The 24,678-nt window shown below is 45.2% G+C and overlaps 1 protein-coding gene across 1 annotated transcript in view; it reads left to right on the forward strand.

Annotated features, from left to right (window-relative positions):
* Window positions 1–8,770, forward strand: part of LOC117580440 (putative uncharacterized protein DDB_G0282129) — a 56,959-nt gene extending 48,189 nt beyond the window's left edge. Inside the window, exon 4 of the mRNA XM_034266996.1 lies at window positions 8,403–8,770. Coding sequence (XP_034122887.1) covers window positions 8,403–8,770 — 368 coding nt within the window. The remainder of the gene's footprint in view (window positions 1–8,402) is intronic.
* The last annotated feature ends 15,908 nt before the right edge of the window (window positions 8,771–24,678 follow it).

A 24,678-nucleotide genomic window follows, 5' to 3' on the forward strand; every position in this document is an offset into this window, starting at 1 on the left:
CCAAGAATCCATCTGGTTCCTAATGTGTACATTTCAGGCTTTCTAAAAAGGTATCACCTGTTTAATTTGGATGGTTGAAATTGTCTAAAAAATAGTTTTGAAAGTGATGAGGTTCGGCACTACTATTTCATTGCACACAGCTGTATGTACATGTGTGTACATGAATATTTATTTTAAACACAAACAATTAATTGTTACTCGTATTTGTTAATGTAAGAGTAAATATAAAAAATGAAGGGCATTTTTCTCTCAGGGTATGGCTTAATATTCACATAAAGACAAAAGGGAGTCTTGATTAGAAATAAAAATGTTGCTTCAGTAATTGTCCTGAACTTTCGTGCTCAAAATATGTAAACTTTTCCAAATGAAATTTCACGATTTCTTTGGCTTGACTTTCTCCGTTTTACTTTTATTCCCTCGGCCTCGCATCTCTCCAGGGATTTCCGCCCGGGAGCTTGATAAGCGGTTTTTCCATCAGGTGGAGAATGGCGATGATGATGATGATGGGTTCTGCTTTTCCGTTGATGACTTTCGACTCCCTGGAGTATTTTCGCTTAGTAATAACTGCGATTGTATTTATATTTATTGTTATTTAGCATAAACAAGTTTGCTCAAATTGCAAAAAGAAAACCTCACTGGATGGGGCAAAAACTTTGCATAAGCCGACCGAGCCGCTGCGACGGCAATCAATTTCAATTTTTAAGCCCTTTACCGAGGACAACATTTTTAATTAATCGTCGGATTACCAGGAGCTGCAGGGCTATGGACGTGGCTGCAGCCCTGGCCAGTGGTTTACTGTGCCCCTCGTCCATCCGATCCCATCCAAAAGTCCATTTTTTCCATTATCTGTACCATTTATTCTATTTTTGTCGCACAACTCAACTAAACGAGCGACAAATTGCCAGCGAACGTCGACCAAGGGCCCGGCATCATCCTGGGACCTGCTCTGCTGTGCTCTTCGCCCTGTGGCTATGATGAACTTTCATTGTCTACTCCTCTGCGCTTCGCTCAGCGGCGGATTAATCCTTCCACGCTTTGTGTCATCAATGCGTCCGTGCCACTTGTGATGGATTTCAGAGCCATAGTTGAGCATCGGGCATCGGGCATTCCGGCCATATGGTCAAAAGTGTCATGGCAACATACAGAGCGGATTGCGAATTGCAGAGGAGGTGGGCTGGAAAAAGATTGCATTCACTTCGTTTTACTCGCATTGTGGTTTTGGTCTCTGTCGCCCCGAAAATCTGTTTTGAAAACCAATAAATCTGATTTATTGGCCGCCTCTCCGTCTCGCTGTGTCGCCCTTGGACTGATTCTGTCCGGCTCTATCTATGGGCTACACCACATATCCCTGTGCTCCTTCATTTATGTTTAAGCTGCACTTTGCTCCTTTTTTCCGATGCATATAATGATGAAGTGTTGCAGGATGGCTTACACTGCGGCTGAGTCAATAGCTCACTAAAATGAACCGACAATTGAGGACTAAAAGCTGACGAACAACCCCCTAAACTATGGCGTGGGAGTTTCAGCAATTATTCAAAGTCCCACTCTGTGCTAATAATCTACCACTGTCGAGTCCGAGCCCCATTAGCTGTCCAGGGCAGGCATCCGCATCCTACCGCAATTATCATCATCAAAGTCTATCAGAGCAGAAGAAGCGAAGGTCGTAAATTACAGAAGGTGCCAAGAGTCACACGGCTACACGAAAAAATTGTTAAAAATAATGACACATTTCCCTCATCTCTCCATTGGGTCACAATTGATGGGAGGGAAATGGAAATGGAAATGGCAATGGCACTGGGAATTTGGCAGTAACCCGTCGTCGTTGTCATCATCATCGTTAGAAAGGCGCAAATCTGCGCTCTGGGCAATGTTATTGTTACAATCGACACCCGACGCGTTAAAAACACACACCACACAATGCACACAGACAGAAAGAGAGAGAATTTCTTGTAAAGGAGAGAACGAGCGGGAATGAGAGTGGTGCGGCGTATGACCCGTGGCGAATTTCGGGTTTGACCAACGTTATACGGCATTCCCAATGCCAATCCCCTGCCCCCTCTTGAGCGATTCCCATTGCCACATCTCTCAACGGGGGGGTGTTGACAATTCAAACGCAATAATTGCGACTGCGAACCGCACGACGCTCGACGGGATTCGGGATGCGAGCGAAAGGTGTGGCTTTCGCTGCTCTCCTCCGCTCGTTATGCCGTGTTTGACACAATGTCAACTTTTTGTAATAAGTTTTACTTGGGCCCTGGCCATAAAAAGTGGAATACGAAGTAGCATTTCGGTGTAGTGTGTGATTCAGTGCTAATGGCAGTTGCAGTTTGCTTTGATCTCCGTACCCAGGGGTAGTTCAATCTTCAATCTGCACCCCGTGTCAGACGAGACGCAGTTTTAATGAACCCTCTTTGCCCAGCCCCCTAGCCTAGCCCTGCTGCGTCTGGGTCTGAATCTGGGTTGTTCTCTTGTTGCTGATTTTTGATCCTGTTACCCATTGTGGCCATTGTTCTCGCACTCTCGCATTCATCATTGCGCCCTGGTCTTGGACCTGGCTTCTTTTTTGTCGGTTATTTTTATTTTTCTTCTTTTTTTTTGACTGGGTGTTTATTATTAGCCTGGCAAATACATCCAAATACAGCATGGCAGCCGGCGATCCTTTTTTGCCTTTTCAGCTCCGTTTTATTCAGATGAGTTCTCTGGCATTGTGTAGGGGGCACAGCGCTGAATGTTGGTTTAATGAGTTGAATATGTCAATGGTCTCTCCTCTCCCCTCGGTTGCTGGCTGACTGTGCGTCAGGCAGGGGTTGGCAAATGTAGTCATTAGCATTTGAATATTACGCAAAATATTTGGGAAAAATGGAAACATGCAAAAAGAAAACGCATTTTTAGTGGTGCGGCAGCCTCGGGCGAAGTAGACGAAAAATTAAAGACATAATATAAGAGTAGTTTTGTGTACCTTGAAATCCCTGCCTGATCGCTTTGCATGTGCATTGTGAAGGCGGTTCCTTACTTGTTCAAGGGCCAGAGCCAGGCGAAGACAACTGTATGACCCGCAGAGCTCAGCCATTGAATGGCCACAGAAGCCGCCAGAAACAAGTTGACATATTACACAAATGGTTTACTTATCGCACTGAGAGCGGTGGATGTGGACGAGGATGAGTACCGAACGGGACTCTACTTATCGGAGCGTTATCTTTTCGCTGACGGTGCTCAGCAAACCGCGAAATCGAATCCATAGATCAAGCGAAAGAGTGGACGAGTGAAAAAGTAAAACCGATTCAGCTCTCGCTCTCGGGACTCATCTGATAAATGAAAGGCAGCCCGAATGTTTGCAATTGCTTTGACATGTTGGACAACAATGGAGGAGAACGGATGGCCTCGGGGAGAGGGTGTTGTGTAAAGAGAGAGTAGCGCAGCGCGACTTAAGCCACTGACAAATGCGATTGCCTATAGAAATTGAAAAACCCGAAAGGGAAGTAGCAGCAAACAGCAGTAGCAACCCTTAAGGTCCACGCAGATCCTTCCTTTTGTTGGCATCCTGCTCTGGGCTCTGGGCATTTGCATTGATTTCAATTAATTTGCTTGTTGTTGTCCCCGATCCCCGTGTTGTTCCGATTGCGTGATTGTAATTGATATTTGCTTTGGTCTGGGTTTTTGGGCTATGCTGGTGCGAGTCAAGTGCTTTCAATCCCCTTACCCCTCACCATGGCCAATGGGAATTATGTAAATGCCAAACATGCATTAGAGGACGGACGAAACTTCTGCGCCTCTCTCATGGCCCAGTCCACCTCCAACTCTAAGCCTTCCCGGAATTATTCAGGCAGATAACTTTTGGCCCTTCTTCAACGCTCAGCTGTGCGAATTTTCCACCGCTGTGAGGGTGCTGACAACAGCCAACTGTCATTGACAGCTTCGTTGGCTTTATCTTCACATCCTTCAGCCAGGAACAACAAGGTGTTTTCGCCTGTCCTTCGGCTTTGTCTTTTCTGGCTGAGTCAGCGGCATTTCGCATTTCACATTTCCTATTTTCCCCCATTTGCCTTTAGTTTTGTGAATTTCAAATGCCAGGACATCTGTTCAAGTGTCCCAAGTCTCAGGGCCCAATCCTGTCGCGATTCTAATGCGTTTAGTCCATCTGTAAAGGGAGTGTAGTGGTGAAGAGCTTAAAGCAACCCGTAAACCTCTTATGAAGCTTCTATCAGCACTTAATTTTCACCCTAATTGCTGCAATTTGAATTTTAAATGAAATCCAAAATAAATTGACAAAGTGTATTTATTATTAGTTGTAGTCTTTAGGTCCCGGTTTGAATCGTGCGTGTGAAAACCAATTGGTTCCATCGCCTGATGTCTTGCCATAAATAGTTGATGTGGGAGCATCGATGGGGGTGTGTGTGTTCTTGGAATTTGTATATTTGGAGGATTTCAAATATTTATGGAGGATTTAGCATTTATTTATAAAATTTGTTCAGCTCGGGCCAATCGAATGGAAAGTTTTCCATCGCTGTACGAAGTTTTCCGCGGCAGCCAACTTTTTTTTACCTTCATTCCATTTTGGGGGCTTTCCTTTAATTGTTAATTGGATGCATCGATTGTTAATTGTTCCGGAGACCTGATTGCGGCCATTGTGAGTAGAAAGTTTCGAGTGCTTTCGTCTGGCCAAAGTTTGGAAAACCGAAACGAAACAAAAGGTGAGCTGCCCCTGCTATTGCGGATTGATTGGTTGTTGAATTAATTACGTGGATTACATAATCCTCCCTTCTAGTGGCAGTCCACCATCCCCCCATGAAACCATCACAATTTGAACTTTAAGTTTTCTCCACGGATATAATTCAAATTGAGTTGCCGTTGATAATTCGTAAAAGTCATGGAACAGACCATCCCAAAAGTCGCCAGATCCATTCCCAGTCCCATTACCATTTCAAGCCATTGCCCATTTTTTATTTATATTTCTTTCAACAAAATTTTGGCAAATTTACACTTGGCCAACAAGAGCAGTAACAACAACAACAATAAATGGCACACTGCTAACAATACACAACCCCCGACTCCAGTCCCCCATACGAATACCCATTCGTGCCCCCATTTTCTAGGGTTGCCTGATTGCGCAATGCCTCCCGGGTAAGAGTCCCAGTCCCAGTGCCGGTGCCAGTGCCATAAATAAGGGCCACATTCAATGCAAATTGGACTATTTACGCAAATTTTATTGCCACACAATTTTTTTTCTGTTGTTGCTAGTTTTTCTTATATGTGTGCTTTATTCCTTTGTTGTTGCTAATATTTTTCATACATCCCCTCCGTGTAGGGTTGGAGGCTGTCCCCATGCGTCTACTAAATCAGGCAATTTCAATGTTGCTTCCTTGACTTTTTCTTTGCTCAGAGCAACCCTTTTGGCTGCTCGTCGAATTATGCTATTTTGTGTCATTATTTCGTCGCTAAACGAAGGGAATTTCTCCTGAATATCCTGAAAATCGTTGGGCTGGGTAGCGGAATGTGTTTTTTATTGACATTTAGACGCGTCGCAGATTTGTCCCCAGAATCAACGGGTTGAGTCTCTGTTCCTGTGAGGTCCTGGCCTTGCCTATGGCTATGGCTAAGGCTGTGTCTCCGTGTCATAAAGCGGGCGAGGATTTACCAATAAATTCGTTCTAGTGAAAATTTATTGACATTGCTTTTTAAACCGCGACGCGTGTTGTACCACCCAAATTTTATCGCCAGGAAATTGACATTGAAGTCGGGATTTGGAACTAAATGGAACTGACCTTTAAAGCAGGAAATTGAGCAGAAGAAATGGCTGGTTTACAGAGTGGAGAGAGTTAGAATACTTCTTTTCAAATAAATCTCTGTACGTATTTAACAAAATTTAAAAAGCAAGACAAGGAAGTCTTTTAAAGCTCCCGAAACGTTTAAAACATTCTGCTGTGACGACATGCAGAGGCAGGAGTGCAAAGTGTATTCCAACTGGGACGATACAATCTACTAAAAGTTTGGGCAAATCGCAAATATATACTAGACTTTTCCACTTCCCAGCTAGCCAATATTGACAAGATAAACTTGCCTATTAAGAACCAGAAACACTCGGAAACCCAAGGGCAACAAGAGGCCACCACTCACGACTATGAGTTGCTATGGCGTCTTGAAAAGATTGCATGCGCCAAAATCCAGATACAAAATGATCAGTGCCAGCTGGGTAAGTTTTCCACAGTTTTCAGCTCAATACGATGTCATGCTTTCGGCGATTCGCAATTACTGGTTCGATGACCTGGAGGTACTGATCAAGTCCCAGTTCCTCCAAGTCGATCGGTCTCTGTTCCCATATTTTGCCAAGAATTTTGGGAGCTGCAAAGGCAGCGTCCTGCAGATGCCCATAGAGAATGTGAACATGTGCCTCCTCCACAGGATCTACGACTGGATGCTGTTGGTGGCATCTGTTAACAGAATGCCCTCCACACCTATCTGTCGGCCCGCACACACCGTTGCGAGGATTTGATGATCATATTGCTGTCCCGAGTCCGCAAGAGCTTCCTTCTTCTGGTTGCCTCTCGGGAGTTTCTCGAGCTGGACGTCCAGGAGGTGGTCTACCTCCTACGGCTGAAAACAATCTGCGTGAATGGCGAGGAGGAAATCTTCTTCGCCTGCCTCCTCTGACTGGAGCACGCATGCGAGAAGCGGCAGCAGTACGTCTTCGAGTTGATGTCCAACATGCATTTCTGTCTGTTTCCGGCCTGGCTGCTTCGGTCTGTGTCCACTCAGTGCGAGAACCAGATGCTTGGTGATGTTTTTGAGTCATCCGACTTCCAAGACTGGCTTTTTGAGATGATCAAGGACTCATATGCGATCTTCGCCAGCATGGAGTCGGCTCAGAACGCCAAGCTTATCAATACGCCAAATATGGTGGAGCTCGAACGTTCGAACCACCATCACGATACTCGTTGCCCGAACTATCGACAGCTCAACCTCCGCACTTTTAAGCTCTTTCTGCAGCGCCTGCAAGAGCATGCCGAGACCTACATGAAGAGCCTGAAGAGCATACCAAACTGGGCCTGGGACAGCTATCGGTGCTGTCCTGATGTCCTCAATGCTTCATAAAAATCGTACTTACCATGTAGATAAATATCTAATTCCTTCTGCATACATAAATTATATTTGTTCTTTGAATCAGAAATGTCACAATGAAGCGAAGTCTGCTTTTATATCGTTCCCAAACATAGTTTTCCCATGTCCAAACTGAGTACCGCGTAGAAAGTGTCAAAACGTCACGACTGTTTTGTTGTGAGCAGATCGCCTGGGAAATGTGTGTTAAGGGGTTTTTTCCGTTCTCTGGCACTAAGTTGTGTTTACATCGAATACCCACATCCAGGCAGACACAAAACAGCCAAAAATTAAGTGAGTTATTAGCTCGTTATCTTTCGCACTTAATATTTACACAGTTGGGGCCACTGCGGAACAAATCAGAGTCTGAAAAACCCTAAAGGGAGACTTGTTGTGACTCTCCTTCCCTCTTTGCTGGCAGTCAGTTTACCCCTAATTTTGTCGCTTGTGTTGCTTTAAATTCAAACAATGTGTTGATGCCTTCACACCAACCGAAAACATGCATAATTAATATGCAAAAAGCGGTAGCAGGCAGCATCAACAACAACAAAAACAACAGCAAAGGCAATCTCGTTCTCGGAAAGGAGCAACTTTTCCGGGCGGGCTGCTTGTGGAAAATTGAAAGGGTTAGCATAATTTTTTCGGGCAGGGGAGCGGAGAGAGGTGACATTTTGCTTTTTGCCTGCTTCATTATCACAGCTTCCGCGTCAACATTATTTCCGCAAAACTTAAGGAGAGCGTGAGGTACGGAAGATACCCTTGAAGAGAGTATTACGACTTTGACAGAGAAGAAAGTATCACTGAATAAAAGTATTAACAGTCCCTGTCCCTGTTTGAGTTTCATCATATATCAGACAGTCATTCCAAATCGGAAGACTATATTCATTAGGTATTGTAAAATCAATGAAAATGCAAGGGTATCAAGAGCTTCGGCAGCATACCCATCGAGTTGTCAGTACCATGCATAATTCATATGAGAAAAGCAACAATAGGCGGCTACTGTGAGCGGATGAAATGGGGGAAACCCCAAACCTTTTCGAGCACAGCAGCGAAAATGCTTTAATTGAAGCAACCGAAGACACACACACATGCCTCATGCCACATGCCCCTTGGGCTCATTTGCATATTTCAATGCATGCAATTAGGCGTAAGGAGAATTGGTCGACGGGTGGATTGAGGATTGGGGAGTAGTGGGTGGCAACTGTCATGACAAGAACAGGTTTTTTTTTGTCTTTTTTTAAATTCTTTTCTCAAACTTCGAAAGGTTAGCTTCAATTTTTAGCATATTTTCCAACTGCTCTTTTTTTCAGCCAAATCGCGGCATTTTACGGTGAATGGTCTGAGTGCCAATAACACGCTTCAGCAGCAGCAACAATTTAACCTGCAACCATCGAATGACACTCGTAACATCTACAACAATCCCTACATACCACCCCAACAGCAACAGCAGCAACAGCAACAGCAACAACAGCAGCAGCAGACCCAGCAGCAACGTACTGCTCACCTGTTCAAGGCCCTGGCTGCAACTACTGCTGGGGGAAGTAATAGTCTAAGCCATCCCTACGACTTCTCTAACTCATCCTCTTCGTCGAATGCCAATAATGAGCATCAAGGATCATCGTCTTCGGAAGCAGAGAACGCTTTTTTAACTCATAATAACGGTAAGTGTGGGAAGTAATACTATATGGGAGAGGTCAACCATAAACAGTAGGGTGAATGCTCCGCAGGATTCTTCTTGTGCAAGAAGATGCATAAAATGCATAGCCGGAAATTGAATTAAAACTCCAGCAATTAAAAAAACAACTTTCCGTCTCCTAAGTAATATTTCCTCTTCCGCAATGAATCAGGAAAACAACAGAGGGGAAAAAAGAGAGCAGGAAACTTGCTCACCTGCCCGGTTGGCTGCCAGCTTGCCATAATTTGCACGCAATTTGCATTTCAAGTGGCCAATTCCCCTTCACCTGCCTGGCCTGCTCCATGGTACTGCTCTCTCATCATCTTAAGTTGGTAGCCAGTAGAACCAGTGGCCTCTTTCCTTCTCCTTTCTCTGATTTCCCTTCTAATTACGTCTCATGAAAAGGTGCTCATAGCTCAGAGACTCCCCTGTCTCTGGCCAAACATGGTTTGGCACCCACTGGTTCGGCTGCGACTGCGGCAGTAAGTGAAATTTATGTGAGTGCTTATAATTTGCAAAAGTAAACGAACCAGCGGAAGGTACAGTGGCGGAAAGGCTCTAAAGTTAAATGAGAGTTTGCTAAGCAACAAATTACACGAAGGATCGCTTGGTAAGGGGTAATGCGGTAATCAGATTTATGTGGGTGCATCCTGCATCGAGGGCTTTAAATTGGGTTAGGAATTAGTGTAGACACAAAGTGATATGTCAATCCTAACGATTGAGTCAACACAAAGCATTCACAAATAGCAGGGTATTCAATCGAAATAAAATCCTGTGAAGTTATGGATCCTGAAATCAATCGTTCACGGATTACAGGCAGAACTAGGGATATAAACGAAATCTGTTTCCAGAGCTTTTTGATATCTTCCTGGTCTACTTTCACTCCACTTATATCCTTAAGGCTCCTCCTGCAGCGCTTATCATGTCTGTCCCTGCTCTGCATTTGTCATTTGCTTGGCTCAACGAGCAGTAACAACAAATCACGACTATGGCTTTTTTTTAGCTCCATTGTTGGCTTCCTTCCTTCTTTGGGACTGGCCATAAAATGTGGCAAAGTGCAATTGCCTGGCCGGGGTCGTGCCGTGCCGGGCCATGCCGGGCCTTATTGGGTGAGGTCGAGGAGACGCCGCCAGTTATGCAATAAAAATCATTAAAAATATAAAAATGAAAGCGGGAAACTTAACAAGCAGTCAGGCTTCTAGTCCTGCTCCGCCAGCCTCCCGCCTTCTGCTGACGCTGAGGCTGATGAAGCCATGAGAAAGGAATTGAAAAAAATGCTCAGACGCTGCAAGGAGATGCATCGTTGTTGTAGCACAAGTAACAGGAAACTAAACGAGCACCCAGCGCCATAAACTTAAATCACGATTAAAAGTGCGATTATCCTTGTGGCGCTACAAATCGCCGCTGCAGCTGACAACACACACACACACACACATTTCGAAGACGAGGACACAACAACTGCCTGTCTTGCTGTCGTGCTATCCTGCCCTGCTCTGCACTGCTTCCTTCGGGAGCCCCTTGTAGTTCTGTTGTTGCAGTTGTCTGATTTTATATCTTTACAACCAGGCGCAACTGTGGATGAGTAGAATGAGCGGCAGTGGCAGTCGCCAGTCACCGTCGTTGTTGGTGTCTGTGTCTGGAGTCCCAGCGGGACTCGAGGTCGAAGGAGTTCTTTGTGTTTGGACTTGTGTATGGCCCGTGGCAACATAGTTTTGCCTTGCCCCCAATGGTATCGGCATAAAAGCACGCAAGATGCTGGTAGCTAACTAAACTCGTGCCTGGTGGCCAGATGTTGTTTTGGCTTAAAGCATTGCATTAAAATTGTGTATATAATTAATTTCACTTTCGTAATTTCAGAAACCTAGTTCTACAATTGTAAATATTAGAGTTTGTGTTCCATTTATGTGGGAAAAATTATCATAATCTGGTCGGTGAGAAACCAGATTTGCTTGCTTTATTTTGATTATTGTCCCACTGAGTAAGTTAGATTAGAAAAAATTAGCTGAGGGTTATTCGATATCTTTTCTAATTCTTCCCATTACGAAAGTTTTATTCGCCATACATAAAAATCACTGGGATCCATTGAAATGCCAAATATACCAATTGGATATTTGGGCAGACGCTAACAAAGGCATTGTAGGGTGGGAAACCCTTTTTATTCGTTGCGAAGACCTAAAAATAAAGACTAAAAATAAGCTGGGAATTAAATCCTTTTTTATTTTGCCAAATCTTGGCATTATTCCTTGCTCACATTCGGACTGGGTTCGGCCTTTCCATATGTCCAGAATGTGGTTCTGTCGTCCATCAATAGCAAAGGGGCTTTTTGCCGAGGCTTTCCGCCCTAAACTGTCAATTGTTCGATAGATATTTGCCAATTTTACAGTCGTCCTGCTCTGTTCGTCCTGCCTCGATTTCACTGCAAACAGAAACAAAGCCGAATGCAAATAAACGCAGGCCCAGAAGTGGCAGGGCCTAGAACAAAGCAGCAGTCGCCGTCCAGGGGTGGCCATTCGGACATTCGGCTTATCACAATTGACCCATCACACGAACGAGTAGACAGACGATGTCGGACCTCTGTCTGTCCGGCTGTCTGGCAGTCTGGACATTGGTTTAAGCACCCCACCTCCCTCCGAACGGAACAATTGACTCTCGTATTTCACTGATGAACTTAACTTATGTCAAAATATGCGATAAGTAATCCTTTTTGGCTTCGACGGACGGCTTCCTGTGTTGGTGGGAGTGTAGCTCGTACACTTGTACGCCCGAGCTCCGAGGGTCTCCGAGACCTTTCGCCTGTGTAAATATTTTCTTTCCAGTGACAATTCCGCACGCAGCAGGGCAGGAATGGGTTTAGGGGTCGGGTTTGGGTCTCACAGTTGATGGAAAATGCCATTTCCGTACATTTGTCACGAAATCTAAAACAAAAAGTTTATTTATGTTTTCTTTTGCCTCGAATTGAGAGCTCGTAATGAATTGTGACAGCAGATACTAAGACGCGGGCGGGTAGGGCAGAGGGGAGAAATTGGTCAAGATAGGGCCTTGTTTGTGCTTCATTTGGTCTTCCTGTGGGAGTGGAAAAACTCAGACGATAGTTTGCTGAACCAAGAGCATTTTACTTGCACTTTTACCCCGGTTTCTACCAGTGTACTCTACTTTAGATTGCGACAATTTCATGCTTCCGCTTCATCTACCCAGAGCCGTCCCGACCCCGTGACAGAGACATCTATATATCCATCTATTTGGGTACACTGTCTTAAGGACAGCCCCTGTCATGGGGGCATCAACCCCAGTGCCAGCCCTTTGCAGAGGGCAGCGGCAACCCCTCCAAGCTTAACGCCGAGATTCTCAATTAGGATAATCTCCCAATGACTACGCAAATATTGGCTAAATTCGAAAATTCGTTGCGGACTCTTGGTCTGGACAGAGCAACGGATTGGATTGGACACGAGGTGAAGTCATTGCCTGGTGCCAGCTCCTGTGGGCTGGTTCCTGTAGGGCTGTTTTTCCTGGCCTCGTAAAATGTTGCGCATTGTCAGATGAAATGCGTCTCCTGGGGGTCCGCTGGCCTGCATGATTGGGCGTGTGTGTGTATGTTTTGGGGGAGGGAGCTCTACCGCCCTGCCTCCCAGCTTGCGAGGGTGCAGCCCTCTATTATATGCACATAAAAATAAATTCCAAGACTTTATTATGCCCATGTACTTGTCATTGTCGATGTGTGTGCAATGGACTGTGTTTTGTGGGGGTAGCGATGTGGATTCCGCAGTAACATCCTACATAGCCTGTCCTGCAATTGCAATTGTTGTTAATACTACAGCTGTGGGTGTGGGTCAAAGTTGGAGTGCTCGTTCCAAGTTTGGGGTCCGAGTAGATTTTGAATTTGTTTTGCGGATCGAGAGGACTGCAGACTGTGTGTTTAATTTTTCGCAAATGTCCAATTGAATAACATGGGATAAATGAACGCTTCATTGCATTCGCATTGCCCTGCAACGAAGGACACACACGCCCTCCCGCCCGCACTCTCTCTCTCTCTCTCTCACTTGTTTTCCTACGTTTTGTCATGCTATTGTATTTGATTTCTATTTGGTTAGTCAATTTTGGATTATTGTAGAGATTTTCGCAGGGAGAGAGAGAGAAAGTTGGCTGAAAAATTGAATTGGAAGCAAAACCCACGATTTCTTTTTGTTAAAGTTTCCCCAAAACTTCGGGAAAGGCAATCTCCAATCATGCAGTCATCCAACCATACCTGTGTCAGCGTTTGTGCTATGGCGAGACTCGGCAAAGTTTATTGGAGCACAGCCGTTTGACCACCTACTACGCCCGCATACTACTTGGAGGAATCCGGCAAACAAAATGACAGTTTGATGCACTCAGGACGGGTAATAGACAAAAAGTGCAGCCGCCTTTAAGGCGCTAGTCTGAATGGCAAGCCAAAGTGCACGCCATGAAAAAGTTTCCCCCACTAAGCAATCGACATCGCCATAGATGGTTATTGATAACACGAAAGCGACTTTTGGCCCTAAGTGCGCCTAAGTGTATGCCTTGAATGTTGTGCAACTGTAATTTGGTAATCTCAAGTATGCCACAAAAACACACACAAACACACATACATATATCTCGTAGGAAGAGAGGAAAGGGAGACCCTTGCACAAAGTGAGTTTTCAATCTGCATTGAGATGACAAAATTTTCCTTTCAACTGCTGCCCAAGCGAGCACTTGAGCATGTCTTTTGGCCATTGTCGAGTGGGAAATTGTGGTCAGGCCATTATAACTTATAACTGGGGACAGCTCCCATGTCCGTCCCTGTTTTGGGCATTCCATTTTGCAAATGAAATTCAAACTGACTTCGTATCAATTTAAATCAAATGAAGTGCACTTTTTGCAAGCCATTCTTCCAAGGAAGGGACGAGAGCGGAGAGTGGAGTGTAGCCTGCACTCGAGACCCACTAAAATATTGAGAGCTTGAAAGAGTTGAAAGTGCTTAAGGCAAAGCAATCGAGCGTTAAGTCGAGTTCCGGCCCAAAAGCCTCCAACAAAACTTTAGCATAGTTTTTAAACCCCGAACTGTGGGAATGGTGGACTGCTGGACTGTTGGACTGTTGGACTGCTGCATGGTTACATTACTACTGCAGTTGACACAGTTACGGACAGTCACGGCAGGGCATGGTCACGGGGCACGTGCTGGTGCGAAAGTTGTCCATTGCTCATTACGTGGTCAGCAGGTTAAACGACGTGAGAAGTTGTCTCCAAATTAGAATTTTTCGCCCGAAGTAGTTTAAGTGGGCAGCAGAACACCCTTGAATGGAGTCACACAGGGTTCCCTCTCAAAGATGAGTGCGAGAGCAGGTGGTTTGGCCTCATCCGCACCCATCTCTAGACTATACACAGACAGACACACAGACATTCCGCTGGCCAATTTACGCTTTTGGCAGCTGAAAACGATGCCAGCAATTTAATGAGCTGCCATTTATATAAAAAGCAGCATAGTAGCCAAGTGGCAGGAACAGGAGTGGCGGAAACAGAGCCGAAGGTAGACAAATATTTAGCAACTTTGGCGGACGGAAGCTCGCATGGCAAGGGGCTTGGGGGTATTCCTTGCATGGACACAGGCAAACCGGGTGTTTTTGGGCCCCGCCGACTGTGATTCATGCAACAGCAGCAGCATCTGCCCATAAAAATGGCTTAAAATGATCATCATAAACGTTGAGTGAGCAAATTTTGCAATAAAAGTAAATGACTGAAGGACGTCATAAAATATTTATACGTGAGATGCTCACACACGGCCACAACCTGCGAAGAGACGCTACGCAAGACTCCTAAGGCTGAGAGTCATGAATATCATAAAAGAGGCGAGCGAGTGCCGGCAAATAAGGGAGCTGACGACGGAAAATAAAAGTGCTACGAATGCAGAAAGTAAGCTTCTGACCCACTGATGAACAGGTAACCCCAAACTGTAGTGGATTCTCCCTGAGAGATCCCTCCTCTAACGCAGTCTGGCCCCTCAGGAACATTTCATTATAGTGCAGTTTATGGTGCAAGTTTCAGCTATAAAACGAACATTTTATGATAGTTGCAAGCGAGAGGCATAGGGAAGGGGCTCGGCCCGGCTCACATGGCAAAGCTCTCATGCCACTAGTTCTGTTGTTGTTGAAAAAGCTAAGCCATAAAAGCCTGAAAAACAGTTTTACAGTTCTTGTCCAGAGAAGTGGACAGTTAACTTGGAATTTTGACATTTTATTGGGGATAATTTATAATCTAGACTTATAATTCACTTGATAAATAGTCCCCGACAGTTGCTGAAATTCCTCTGCCTGTATTAATTTTCAACATTGAAAACTGTGAGAAACTGGGAAAGCGTACTAACAGTTTTCTACCCCTAACAGAATTTTTGCCTCTGCACTGCTCTCTTTCTTTCTATACTCTCTCTTTTACTACCCCTCTATCATCTGATGTTACTTTGCAGAAGTTTCGTCAAGTTTCATTATCTACCCCTCCATCAGTGAGGGGTGATTAGATAATGTTAGCCCACAGTGCTACCCCTTCAGGGGAACCGAATGGCAGGTATTATGTTATGGAACTGTTGGGACCTCGCATATGTTACAGGAAGCTTTGGGGCTGTTAAAGGGATGTTAATGGTCTCCCTATATCAAAATGCTGTGCAATGAAAGATGCATCTGATTCTCATCGGAGTCGTGTTACTTTAGCTTACAGTTCTCTGTACAGTCAAAATTCTGTTGAGCAAGAGTATGTCCATCACGTCCCTAGATCTAGATAGCTAACACACAAAGCTTTCGGGTTTCACCAACAGCTTAAAGCTTTGTACCTCTGTTACTTAACAGACGGTCGTGGTGGTCCCCTCTTAAACGTTGATGTTGTTGGTGTAGGGGAAGTGAGCACCTAACAGTGAAAGCTCTCCATAGAGGAAGCCCTCCCTCAGTATGCAACAATGTGAGAGATTTACTCCATTTGCTGCTGCTGCTCATTAATGGCTGCTGCGACGCAGACATTGAAGTTATAGCTGCAGTCGGCGTCGCCGTTGACGTCGCAGTCACAGTCACCATTGGCAGCGAAGTGAGTGCCGATGCTGCTGGCACTGCCACTGCCGTTGCGGCTGTTACATTCGTGCTGCATACTTTTAGGTGCTGCGCCGTTATTTCGGCTTTTGCATAACTTTTATTGTTGAAAGCACAGCTGCTAGCCAAATTTGGAGGCAAGTGGAGAGGCAACGGCCCCGTCAACGACCACGACAACGACGACACGACGAGAGCAATACGGAAGTTAAGGTCGCTCGTTCAGTCGCTGCTAGCTCCGACTGTTGCTCATCTCCCGACGACTCTCTCTCTGTCTGACTGTGTCTGAGTGTGTGCGACTGTTGGAGAGTGCACTAGTGTGTGTTTGTATATCTATGTGCATGTGTGCGTGTGTGTGTGTATGTGTGTGTGTATTGAAAGCCGGAGCTGGAAAATGCGGCCGGTAGTCGCATCGTCGCATCTGGCTAACGCCGCCATAAAACGCAACGCATTCAATGTGGCAGGCGCAACAATGAGCTGCTGTTTCTGCCGCTGCTCCTGTGCCTGCTCCTGCTACTGTTACTCGGCATCATCGGTCTCATCATCGTTCACGTCGTCGTTCACGTTCTCGTTGTCGTTTTCGTTGTCGTAGTCGGATCGTGTGTATGCAATTTTGCATTAATTTTTGTTTGCTGCCCTAACTGCAGTTTGGCGAACATTTCCAACCAGCGCGGCTCGCCAATTTACGAAAAACCCGTGAAAAAAACTCAATTCAATCCTAGTTTCAGCGCTAGTGTTCAAAAGTGGGCAAATAAAACGCAAATTATCCAGTTTTGGCGCCAACATACCGAATGATGGTGTGTGTGTGTATGTCAGAGTGCGTGTGTAACAAGTTGGCCAAAAAATGTCACTTCCTCGGCTGCTGACCCTACTCACAGTCGGTAAGACTTTCTGGTCCTGGCACCAGAGTGTCAGTCATGAAAATTATGATCGGCCTCCAGCTGTATCCTTTTACATATGATGCCCACAATCGACTTTTATGTTTTCCAAAAGTCACTGAGAGTGTCATGTGAGATTTCATTTCCTGCCTGCCAGCTCTATTGGGTACATTTTCAGCCCCGGTGCGTATACGCAATCCATTGCGGAGATAGTGCCACACACAAGTGTGAATTAAATTCACGCACAGGCAACCGAATCCAACACTAAATAAATCGCTTCGCGGTTATAGAATAGAGGCTGCCGCAGGCACTAAGGCAGCCATAAATTCTAGCACTCCTTGGCTTGAGGAATGGGGCATGGGAAAATACTTGAAAACTAAAACAATACCAAAACACTCTGCCAAAATAGCCGACGGCGCATCGAATCGCGTATATTTGCCCAAAATTCAAATTAATAAACAAACAGAGGGCGGATGCCATGTGTGTGTGTGTGTGTATGTGTGTGTGTGTGGATGTAGGGGTGTTTGGTAGAACCAGTTAGATAGAAGCCAGAGCCAGATAATTTGCCGTGCCATCAACCGGCAATCGATTGCCTAAATCGAATATTGCCAATAAACTAATCAACCATCAAAGGCAGAGCTCGTGCCCTGCCCCCAAAACAGAAATACGAGTACCAGAAAATCCTTCAATTACCATTTCGCCACAACAACAGCAGAAGCCTGCAATCACAAATCAAAAATAACGAACAGTCGACAACCCAAGCAAAACAGTTTTATGCGAAAATGCACCTAAAACCCGGGTTCATTTCATAATTCTTAACCTCCTGAAATTGGTGAAAACTTTCTAAGCGATAAACGATACAAAAAAACGAATTTGCCATCATTTTGTGCTCCCTTACACAGTGGCTCATCGATTTCATCCCGTATTGATGGTATTGATTAAATGTACAATGAAATTGATTGTCCAGAAGGTAAGCCAACGAATATAAATTTATTGTTATCCTTAGTTGCTCCTTAACTGCAGTGTCCTGCGCTCACTTGTTGCATATCCGAGTTACGTGTTCCCATATGAATAAGCAAATAAATTATAAGATTCCATCGCATACAGTACATATCCAAAGGAGTCGGCGAAAGAAAAAGGCTTTTAACGCCACAGCATGAATGCAGCTGCTGGATTCCGGGGGCTTCGACGGCTTCGGCTTCGGCTTGCTCTGTCCCACACTCTGGACCATTACATATTAAAAGAAAATACGAGAAAATGCTTGCAAATATTTGATCAATAATGCAGCTGAAGACAAAAAGAAAGCGACTCAAGAACGAACGAAAGAAAACATCCGGAAAAACCATAGAAAATACTGAGAATGGGACTGCGACTGATGCTGGAGTTTCATGTTTTGGTCTCGGTCTCGGTCTGGTGGCAATGGGTTTCCTGGCTGCTTGGAGGAAATACTTCGTCGTACAATAAATTCAAGAAACCATGCAGCAAACGACTGGAAACTGGAGAGACGTTATGATAATCATATTACACATACGCCCAGCCCACCGCTCTCAATACATAAAGGACCTTAACAGAAGAGTAGAGGCGTTGGAGAGTACAGACACAAGAAGAGCTTCTCCTTTTGGATGCAATTTACATATTTTCCTCTATTGTTTTGAAAAGCCTCATGCCGCACATTACTTATCAATGATAATGCCACCGGAAGGCAGGACCTGAAGCAGTTGATGGCAGAACTGTGATGATTGGATGTGCTTGTGATTGCATGGGCTACTATAGATTCCCGTACAGTCCTCACAGATGATGTCCTTCCGAGCAACATTCGTCACTATTTTTCAATGGATCTTTTGGCGAAATAAAGCCAGACTGTCGCCACGAGTTACAGGTATCGTGGACAGAGAATGTCAACTATAGCTTTCATGCTTGTTCAATTTCGTTGGCCGCTCATGTAGGTTTTATTTTGCTCACTTTTACATGCGAAATATCGTTGAAGATGTATTCATATGCACCCCTAGTGCTGCCACGGGGAGGAGTGGCAGTGCCAGTGGCAGGAACCACACAGATGCGATTTGCATACAGAAAAAGAATATCCTCAACTCGCAAGAGGGTGGGAAAAAGATAGTGATAGACCGAGAGACACATAGAGACAGAGAGGGAGAAAGAGAGAGGGAACCACGAATGAGATGTTGCTTTACTGATTGTCTCTTCTTCCTGCCGCCATTTGCCTTTTCTTTGTCTGGGCCCGTGCCGTCTGCCTAGCAGTTTGCTCCGCCTTTGGGTGCTGCTGCTGCTCCTCCAGCTCCTTCCTGCATAGGAGCGTGTGTTCATGTGTGAAGGCTCCTCTTCCCACGTGCGCTCTATCTTTCACCCACTCGCATTTAAATATACATTTGAATTCCGTTTCAAGTTAGCGGCTACAAAAATAAAGCTAACGGAAGAATGTCGAGAAATTTATTTTTTAAAGGTAAGAAAAAATATGTAAAAATTGTATCCATTTGTTCACATTCATACTACATTGTGGGTGGGTGTGTGTGTGTTTGCGTTTGAGGGGGGATATAAAAATTGAAAAAGGCAGGCGCTAAGGCGTGGCTCGTGCAGAGGCCAAAAGACGCTCACAAAAGGCGTCGTGAAAATAAAATAAAAATGTTGGAATACAAAAAGGAAAGGAAATAAAAAAGAAGGCAGCAACAGGAGCAGCAGCGGCAGGATGAGAAGCAGCAGCATCTGCCGTCAGCCAAAAAGGATTTGCATGCGTGGATCTGTGTATGTGTGTGGGAGCTGCCTTTTTGCCAGGGACCTCCCTGGGGAACTATTGTTCTTATTGTTGCCTTGGATATTTTCTACGCTGTTAAGTTGACGCAAAAGGATCTCCAGGATCTGCCTGCTGGCAGATGTGTGTGTGTGGAAAGGTACTAAGTCGGAACAAAGCTCAAAATTATGCAACATATTTTTTATTTTATTTCCGTTTTCTCTCTCTCTCTGGATTGCAGAGGCCTTGCGGCTTGCCCCAACCCATGCGCTGGCTCATGCCCCGCCCCGTCTACGCCTTTGTCTCATTGGCTTCTCACATAGACCAAGTAATGAAATTACATCTAGCAAGGAGCACTCTCACTCTCCCTCTCTCTCTCTCGCTCTCTCTTCCATGCTTACTGTCGTTCGCTGAGCTGATTATGGAAATAAGAATGGAAAGAATGGGAATTTTCCTCTTTTTTCCAGATACGCATTATGCAGCTCCTAAGGATCTCTGACGATTGAGAGTGAGTTAATTAGATTTTAAAGGAGTAGTAGGAAGACTGGAGTGAGTCTTTCATCGAATCGGGGTCACCATGCCAACCCCTGGACATGGACAGCCCCTTTCCTTGCGAGATACTTGTGTGCTAACTGAAAACCACTTCGTTTATATGACATCTTCTCTGCATCCCATTATCCCAATGAGAACTTCTTTTGCAAAATATTTTCGCTTGGTGCAGACTCTAGAATTAATATCTCAGTGGGAAAATTTAGAGCTATGTATCTCTGGTATGGCCTGGCCTGGCTAAAATTTCTTGATTATGTAGCTGCAAAACCAAAATGGCCAAAAAATTTAATTAAAATTGTCAAAGTTAATTTCGGGCAGAGTCCGGCAGCAGCAGCAACATCATCCGAAACAGGAACGGGAGCGGGTAGGGAAGTGGAAAGAGCAGCAAATATGCAACAGTAAAAACAGAAAGCTGCAACTGAGAGAAGCGTAAAATATCCAAATATTCATGCAACAACAGAACATGAGGAATAACACGAGATGTGGCTGTGGATAGAGCTGGAAGCTGGAGAAGCTAAAAGCCAAAGCTCTGGCCCAACTTTTGCCTTTGGCTAAGGGGGAAAATCAGGCTGGCAGAGGCCAGAGTGTTCTATGAAACTTTAGTTTTTGGAGACTTTGCTTGGCGTTTTCAAATAAATTTAATTCAATGTCTCTTCAGTCAGTCACACAATGGACACAGACGCACACACACACTGTCCGCTGTCCGCAGTATGTTGTACGTTGTCCGTTGTGCTGTGGCATTGTCCCCACTTTGAGCTGCAAGGTTGAGCTGAGCTCCATGTGCGATCCATTCAAGCATCGCTCTTTGGCTTTCATTGGCTTTTCATGCGAGCGGAAACTTGTGCTGCTGCTCCTCGATGTATGCAAATTGTTTGGCGCCCAGCAAAAGGGAAAACAGAACCGGGTACTGGAGAAAAAGGAAAACACCGAAATACCGAAACGAGAACTGACCAAAAACAAAACTTTTCAACACTTAATGAATCGCCTGAATGGGGGAGAGAGGCCAAAGGATGGGGCTTGTTTCAGGAACTGCTGCTTGATTGGCCCCAGCATCACAGTAGAAGGTGGAAGTGGAATTGGCATTTTCAGGCGCTTTATATGCGAGTTTCAATGTTTACTTTGACATACTTCTAATTGGGGTAGAGAAAGGAGCAGAACGTAAAGGAAACTTTAAAGAGAAATCAGGGCTACCCAAGTTTTGTTTCACTCAAAGGCACACTGTCACTGGTCTTTGTCTTTTGTGCAGAGAGACGGAGAGAGACAGAGAGAGTAAGTCAGCTTAGTAAAAGGAGCATATTCGGATCCCACTTGAGGCACACGGTCATGCATATTAACAGCCTACTTTCACGTAATGGCAGACGAACGAAACTGACCAGAAGCAACCAAATAAACGTCCTCCACCCGTGACTTACTCAAATGCACACTGGCGGGATGAAGCACGGTGGGAGAATAAAGGAAATTAACTCACACACGAAGGCACTTGTGGGGGGATGAGGACGGACACCACGCTCGAATTCTGGCTCAAGTAGCCGGACATTTAAATTCAATCGTCGCCATTTTTTATGCGTTTCCTCTTCCTTTTTAATTTGCTCGTTGCATTACTCGTTTGCTTATTTTTTCCTACTGCATTCTGTTCGTTTTCGGGGGAGTGTCCGTGTTCTGGCGTGTCCTCTCCTCTCCACACCCTGCCATTCTTCGACTTCCGCTCTGTGCATATGCATGTGTGTGTGGGTGTGCTCCCGCTTCCTCTTTCCGTCTCACTTTCTGTCAGAGGAGGCGGAGCAGACTGGGAATGTCCTGCGGATGTAATAATTGTCAGCAGCAGTTTGTGGCACTAGTTTAAACGCGATCCACGCAAAAATAGCCCAGCCATCGGAAATGCTAAAGTGAATTTTATGCTAACCGACCGCTCGAACCACTCTTTCGCTCGCTATGCAAATCGCTTTGCTGCTCCTCTCTCTTTTGTTCTCTTTTATTTTATTTCCACTGTATACGTTGCGGCACTTGCTACGGCCAGTGGTCAATGGGCGAGGGGATAATGTAATTTAAGGGGTTTTTTGCTGGTTCGACTATCCCCCTTAAGCTATCGGCACACCATACGTTTTCCACCGACGATTCGGTGCTCTGTTCGGTGCTTTGTTGCTTGCCTCCAACTAAGCCAGCAGCTCCTTCAACTATCCATCCAGTTAATGGTGCTCCTGCTTCTGCATCCCCTGGCGATGTTGCTTCTGTTGCAACCCTTCATCCTCCTGACGATGCATTAAATTACCGGCTGCCAATTACCCAACGCACCGCAACGCACACAAATAAAGCCATAGATAAGCAGATACTCACACAGATAGTCACAATCGCACCCACACAAATGAAGGCATTAAAAACATTACCGCTCTGCTCGACACAGCAGCAATGTAAGAAGGGGTGAAAAGCGCTGGCGACTAATAAAAATTCAGGGCGGGGCAGACGACGCTCCTGCCGGTACCCCACACAGTGGGTGGTAAAAATTGCACAACATGACAGCAAAATGCATATTATGCATAATTAACTGTTTATGCGAATGAGTGACAGGCGAGAGAGGACATGGAGACGCCGCAGAATGTGCCACTTGCCGTCGGAGGGGTGGCGCTGTGGGGCAGGCAGCCTATGACAATGATAATCATAATCATAAGGATGCTAAGAATGATGATGATGATGATTGCATTTGCTGAAAGTGAAACAATGCAAGAGCATCCTGGCAGCACACATGCAATGCCACCGATTCGCCTCTTATGGTGCTCGTGCGGCTGGTGCTGTTGCTTCTGCCACTGATTCCATTCTTCTGGGGCAGCTGGGGCTACTGCTGGGGCTGCTGCTTCCTGCTAATTTAGACTTTGTGCTCTGTGGCTTTTAATAATTCACACCTCGAAAGACAAAGGCAGAGACGGCAACGACAGCGGCAGTGGGAGGAGCGAAAAATGGGTTAAAAAAATGGAAAGCAGACACTGGGGGAGAGCCCATGGGCGTGGCTGGCCATTGGAGGGACTGACTGACGGGGCTGACTTCGCTTTCACTTCGCAGGCCGTCAATTTGACATGTTTACCATGTGTCTGGGCCCATGCCCAGGACCAGCACCAGGACGAGGCTTCTCATATAACAAAAGGCTTGTTTGCTATGAGAAAGAAGGAGTGAAAAAAAGTGTGTGGGACACATTCCAGTGCAGAACTTTTTTAGACTGTTTGATGGCATTTTTTTGCTCGGTTTTGTGGTTGTCTCAAAATGAAAAAAAAAGAACAGAGGAAAAAGCAAAGGCAGAAAATAATTTTCCCAGATGTATGGAGCAAGTTCTGATGACATGACAACAGGAATCATTGTCTACAGTTGGCAGGAGTGCGACTTAATAGGTTGTTGACTTACGGATAGGCCCAAACGAACAGGCGACAGGAGAGAACAGACAGGACAAGACATTCAATTAGAGCTCTTTCTATCTTTAGAATTTATTAAATTATGCATAACCGATGGGTGGACGGGTGAAGGGTAAATGGGTGGCTGGCCGGCTGGGCGGCTGGGTGGCTGGGCGGTGATGCGGTCACTGCTCATTCTGGCCTAAAAACCTCTCATACTCTCTTTCATACGCCTCGGCGAGTTGCCTCGACCCCGCCATGCATGATTCAGTGTACGATGCGATGCCATGGCAATGGCAAATTATGTAGAATTGCAGCCAAAACAGCCAAGCAACTATTCAATTTCACTCATGTGCAAATATTTTATTGTCCGCACGGACAGTGCAGACAGAGAGGCAGACATGCAGTCGGTCGGCCAAATTAATTAATAAACGCAATGGCTACAATGACAAATTTTCCGCTTGGAAAAGTGTAACCAGAAGCAGCAACAGCACACAAAACCAAACCAAAGTCAAAGGGAAATGCAACCAACAACAAATTTAGAATATTATTGGGGGAGGGAGAGATCATCAGTATTGATAGACATAAAGAATAATTGGAGATGCATGGCGCTCCTTCTTCTGCTGTTCCCTCATTGTTCCCTGCCGAATATGACTTTCCACTGAATCACTGACACGTGCCCCAATGATGAGATTTCGTTGCTGGTTGCGGGTACCCTGCCCTCTCTTCGCATTCATTTGTGTTGCACGAACAATAAAGTGTTGCACAAAAGAAAGGAATTACGTATGTATGTGAATTATTGATAAAGGTTAAGATTGCTTTAATCGGGAATCACGGAGCGGCTGATGGCTGTATCCATATTTCATCAGAAACCTTTTTCCCAACCAACAACTTGAGAGTGCAACTTTTATGTGGCTTTTGTCTAGGCACCAAGCAATCCTGATCCTCCTCCTGTAGAGCTGTCGCCAAACAACACGAAAGCCAACCGCCCAAGTCGCCTCTTCAAATAATCAAAAGGAACTAAAAGTGCTCAAGCATCAGAAAAACTTCAAAGGCGGCTTTTCCTTTTCCTTCTCTATTCCCATTTTCATTCCCGTTTTCAAGGCTTTTTGTCTGCTGCTGCCTCGCTGGTTGGATTTTTCTCTACTCTTCTCTACTCTGCTCTATCCCAATCTCTGCTTTCCCTCTTTGCTGGAACCTTTTTTTTGCTGCTTTATCTTGTGGTTTTCAAGTTTTGTTGGTGCCATTTTTAATTTAATTTGAAAATGCTTAAAACGCGAATTCTTTTTGTCTCTGC

Source organism: Drosophila guanche, unplaced genomic scaffold (assembly GCF_900245975.1).
Source record: "Drosophila guanche unplaced genomic scaffold, DGUA_6, whole genome shotgun sequence".
Taxonomy (NCBI): domain Eukaryota; kingdom Metazoa; phylum Arthropoda; class Insecta; order Diptera; family Drosophilidae; genus Drosophila; species Drosophila guanche.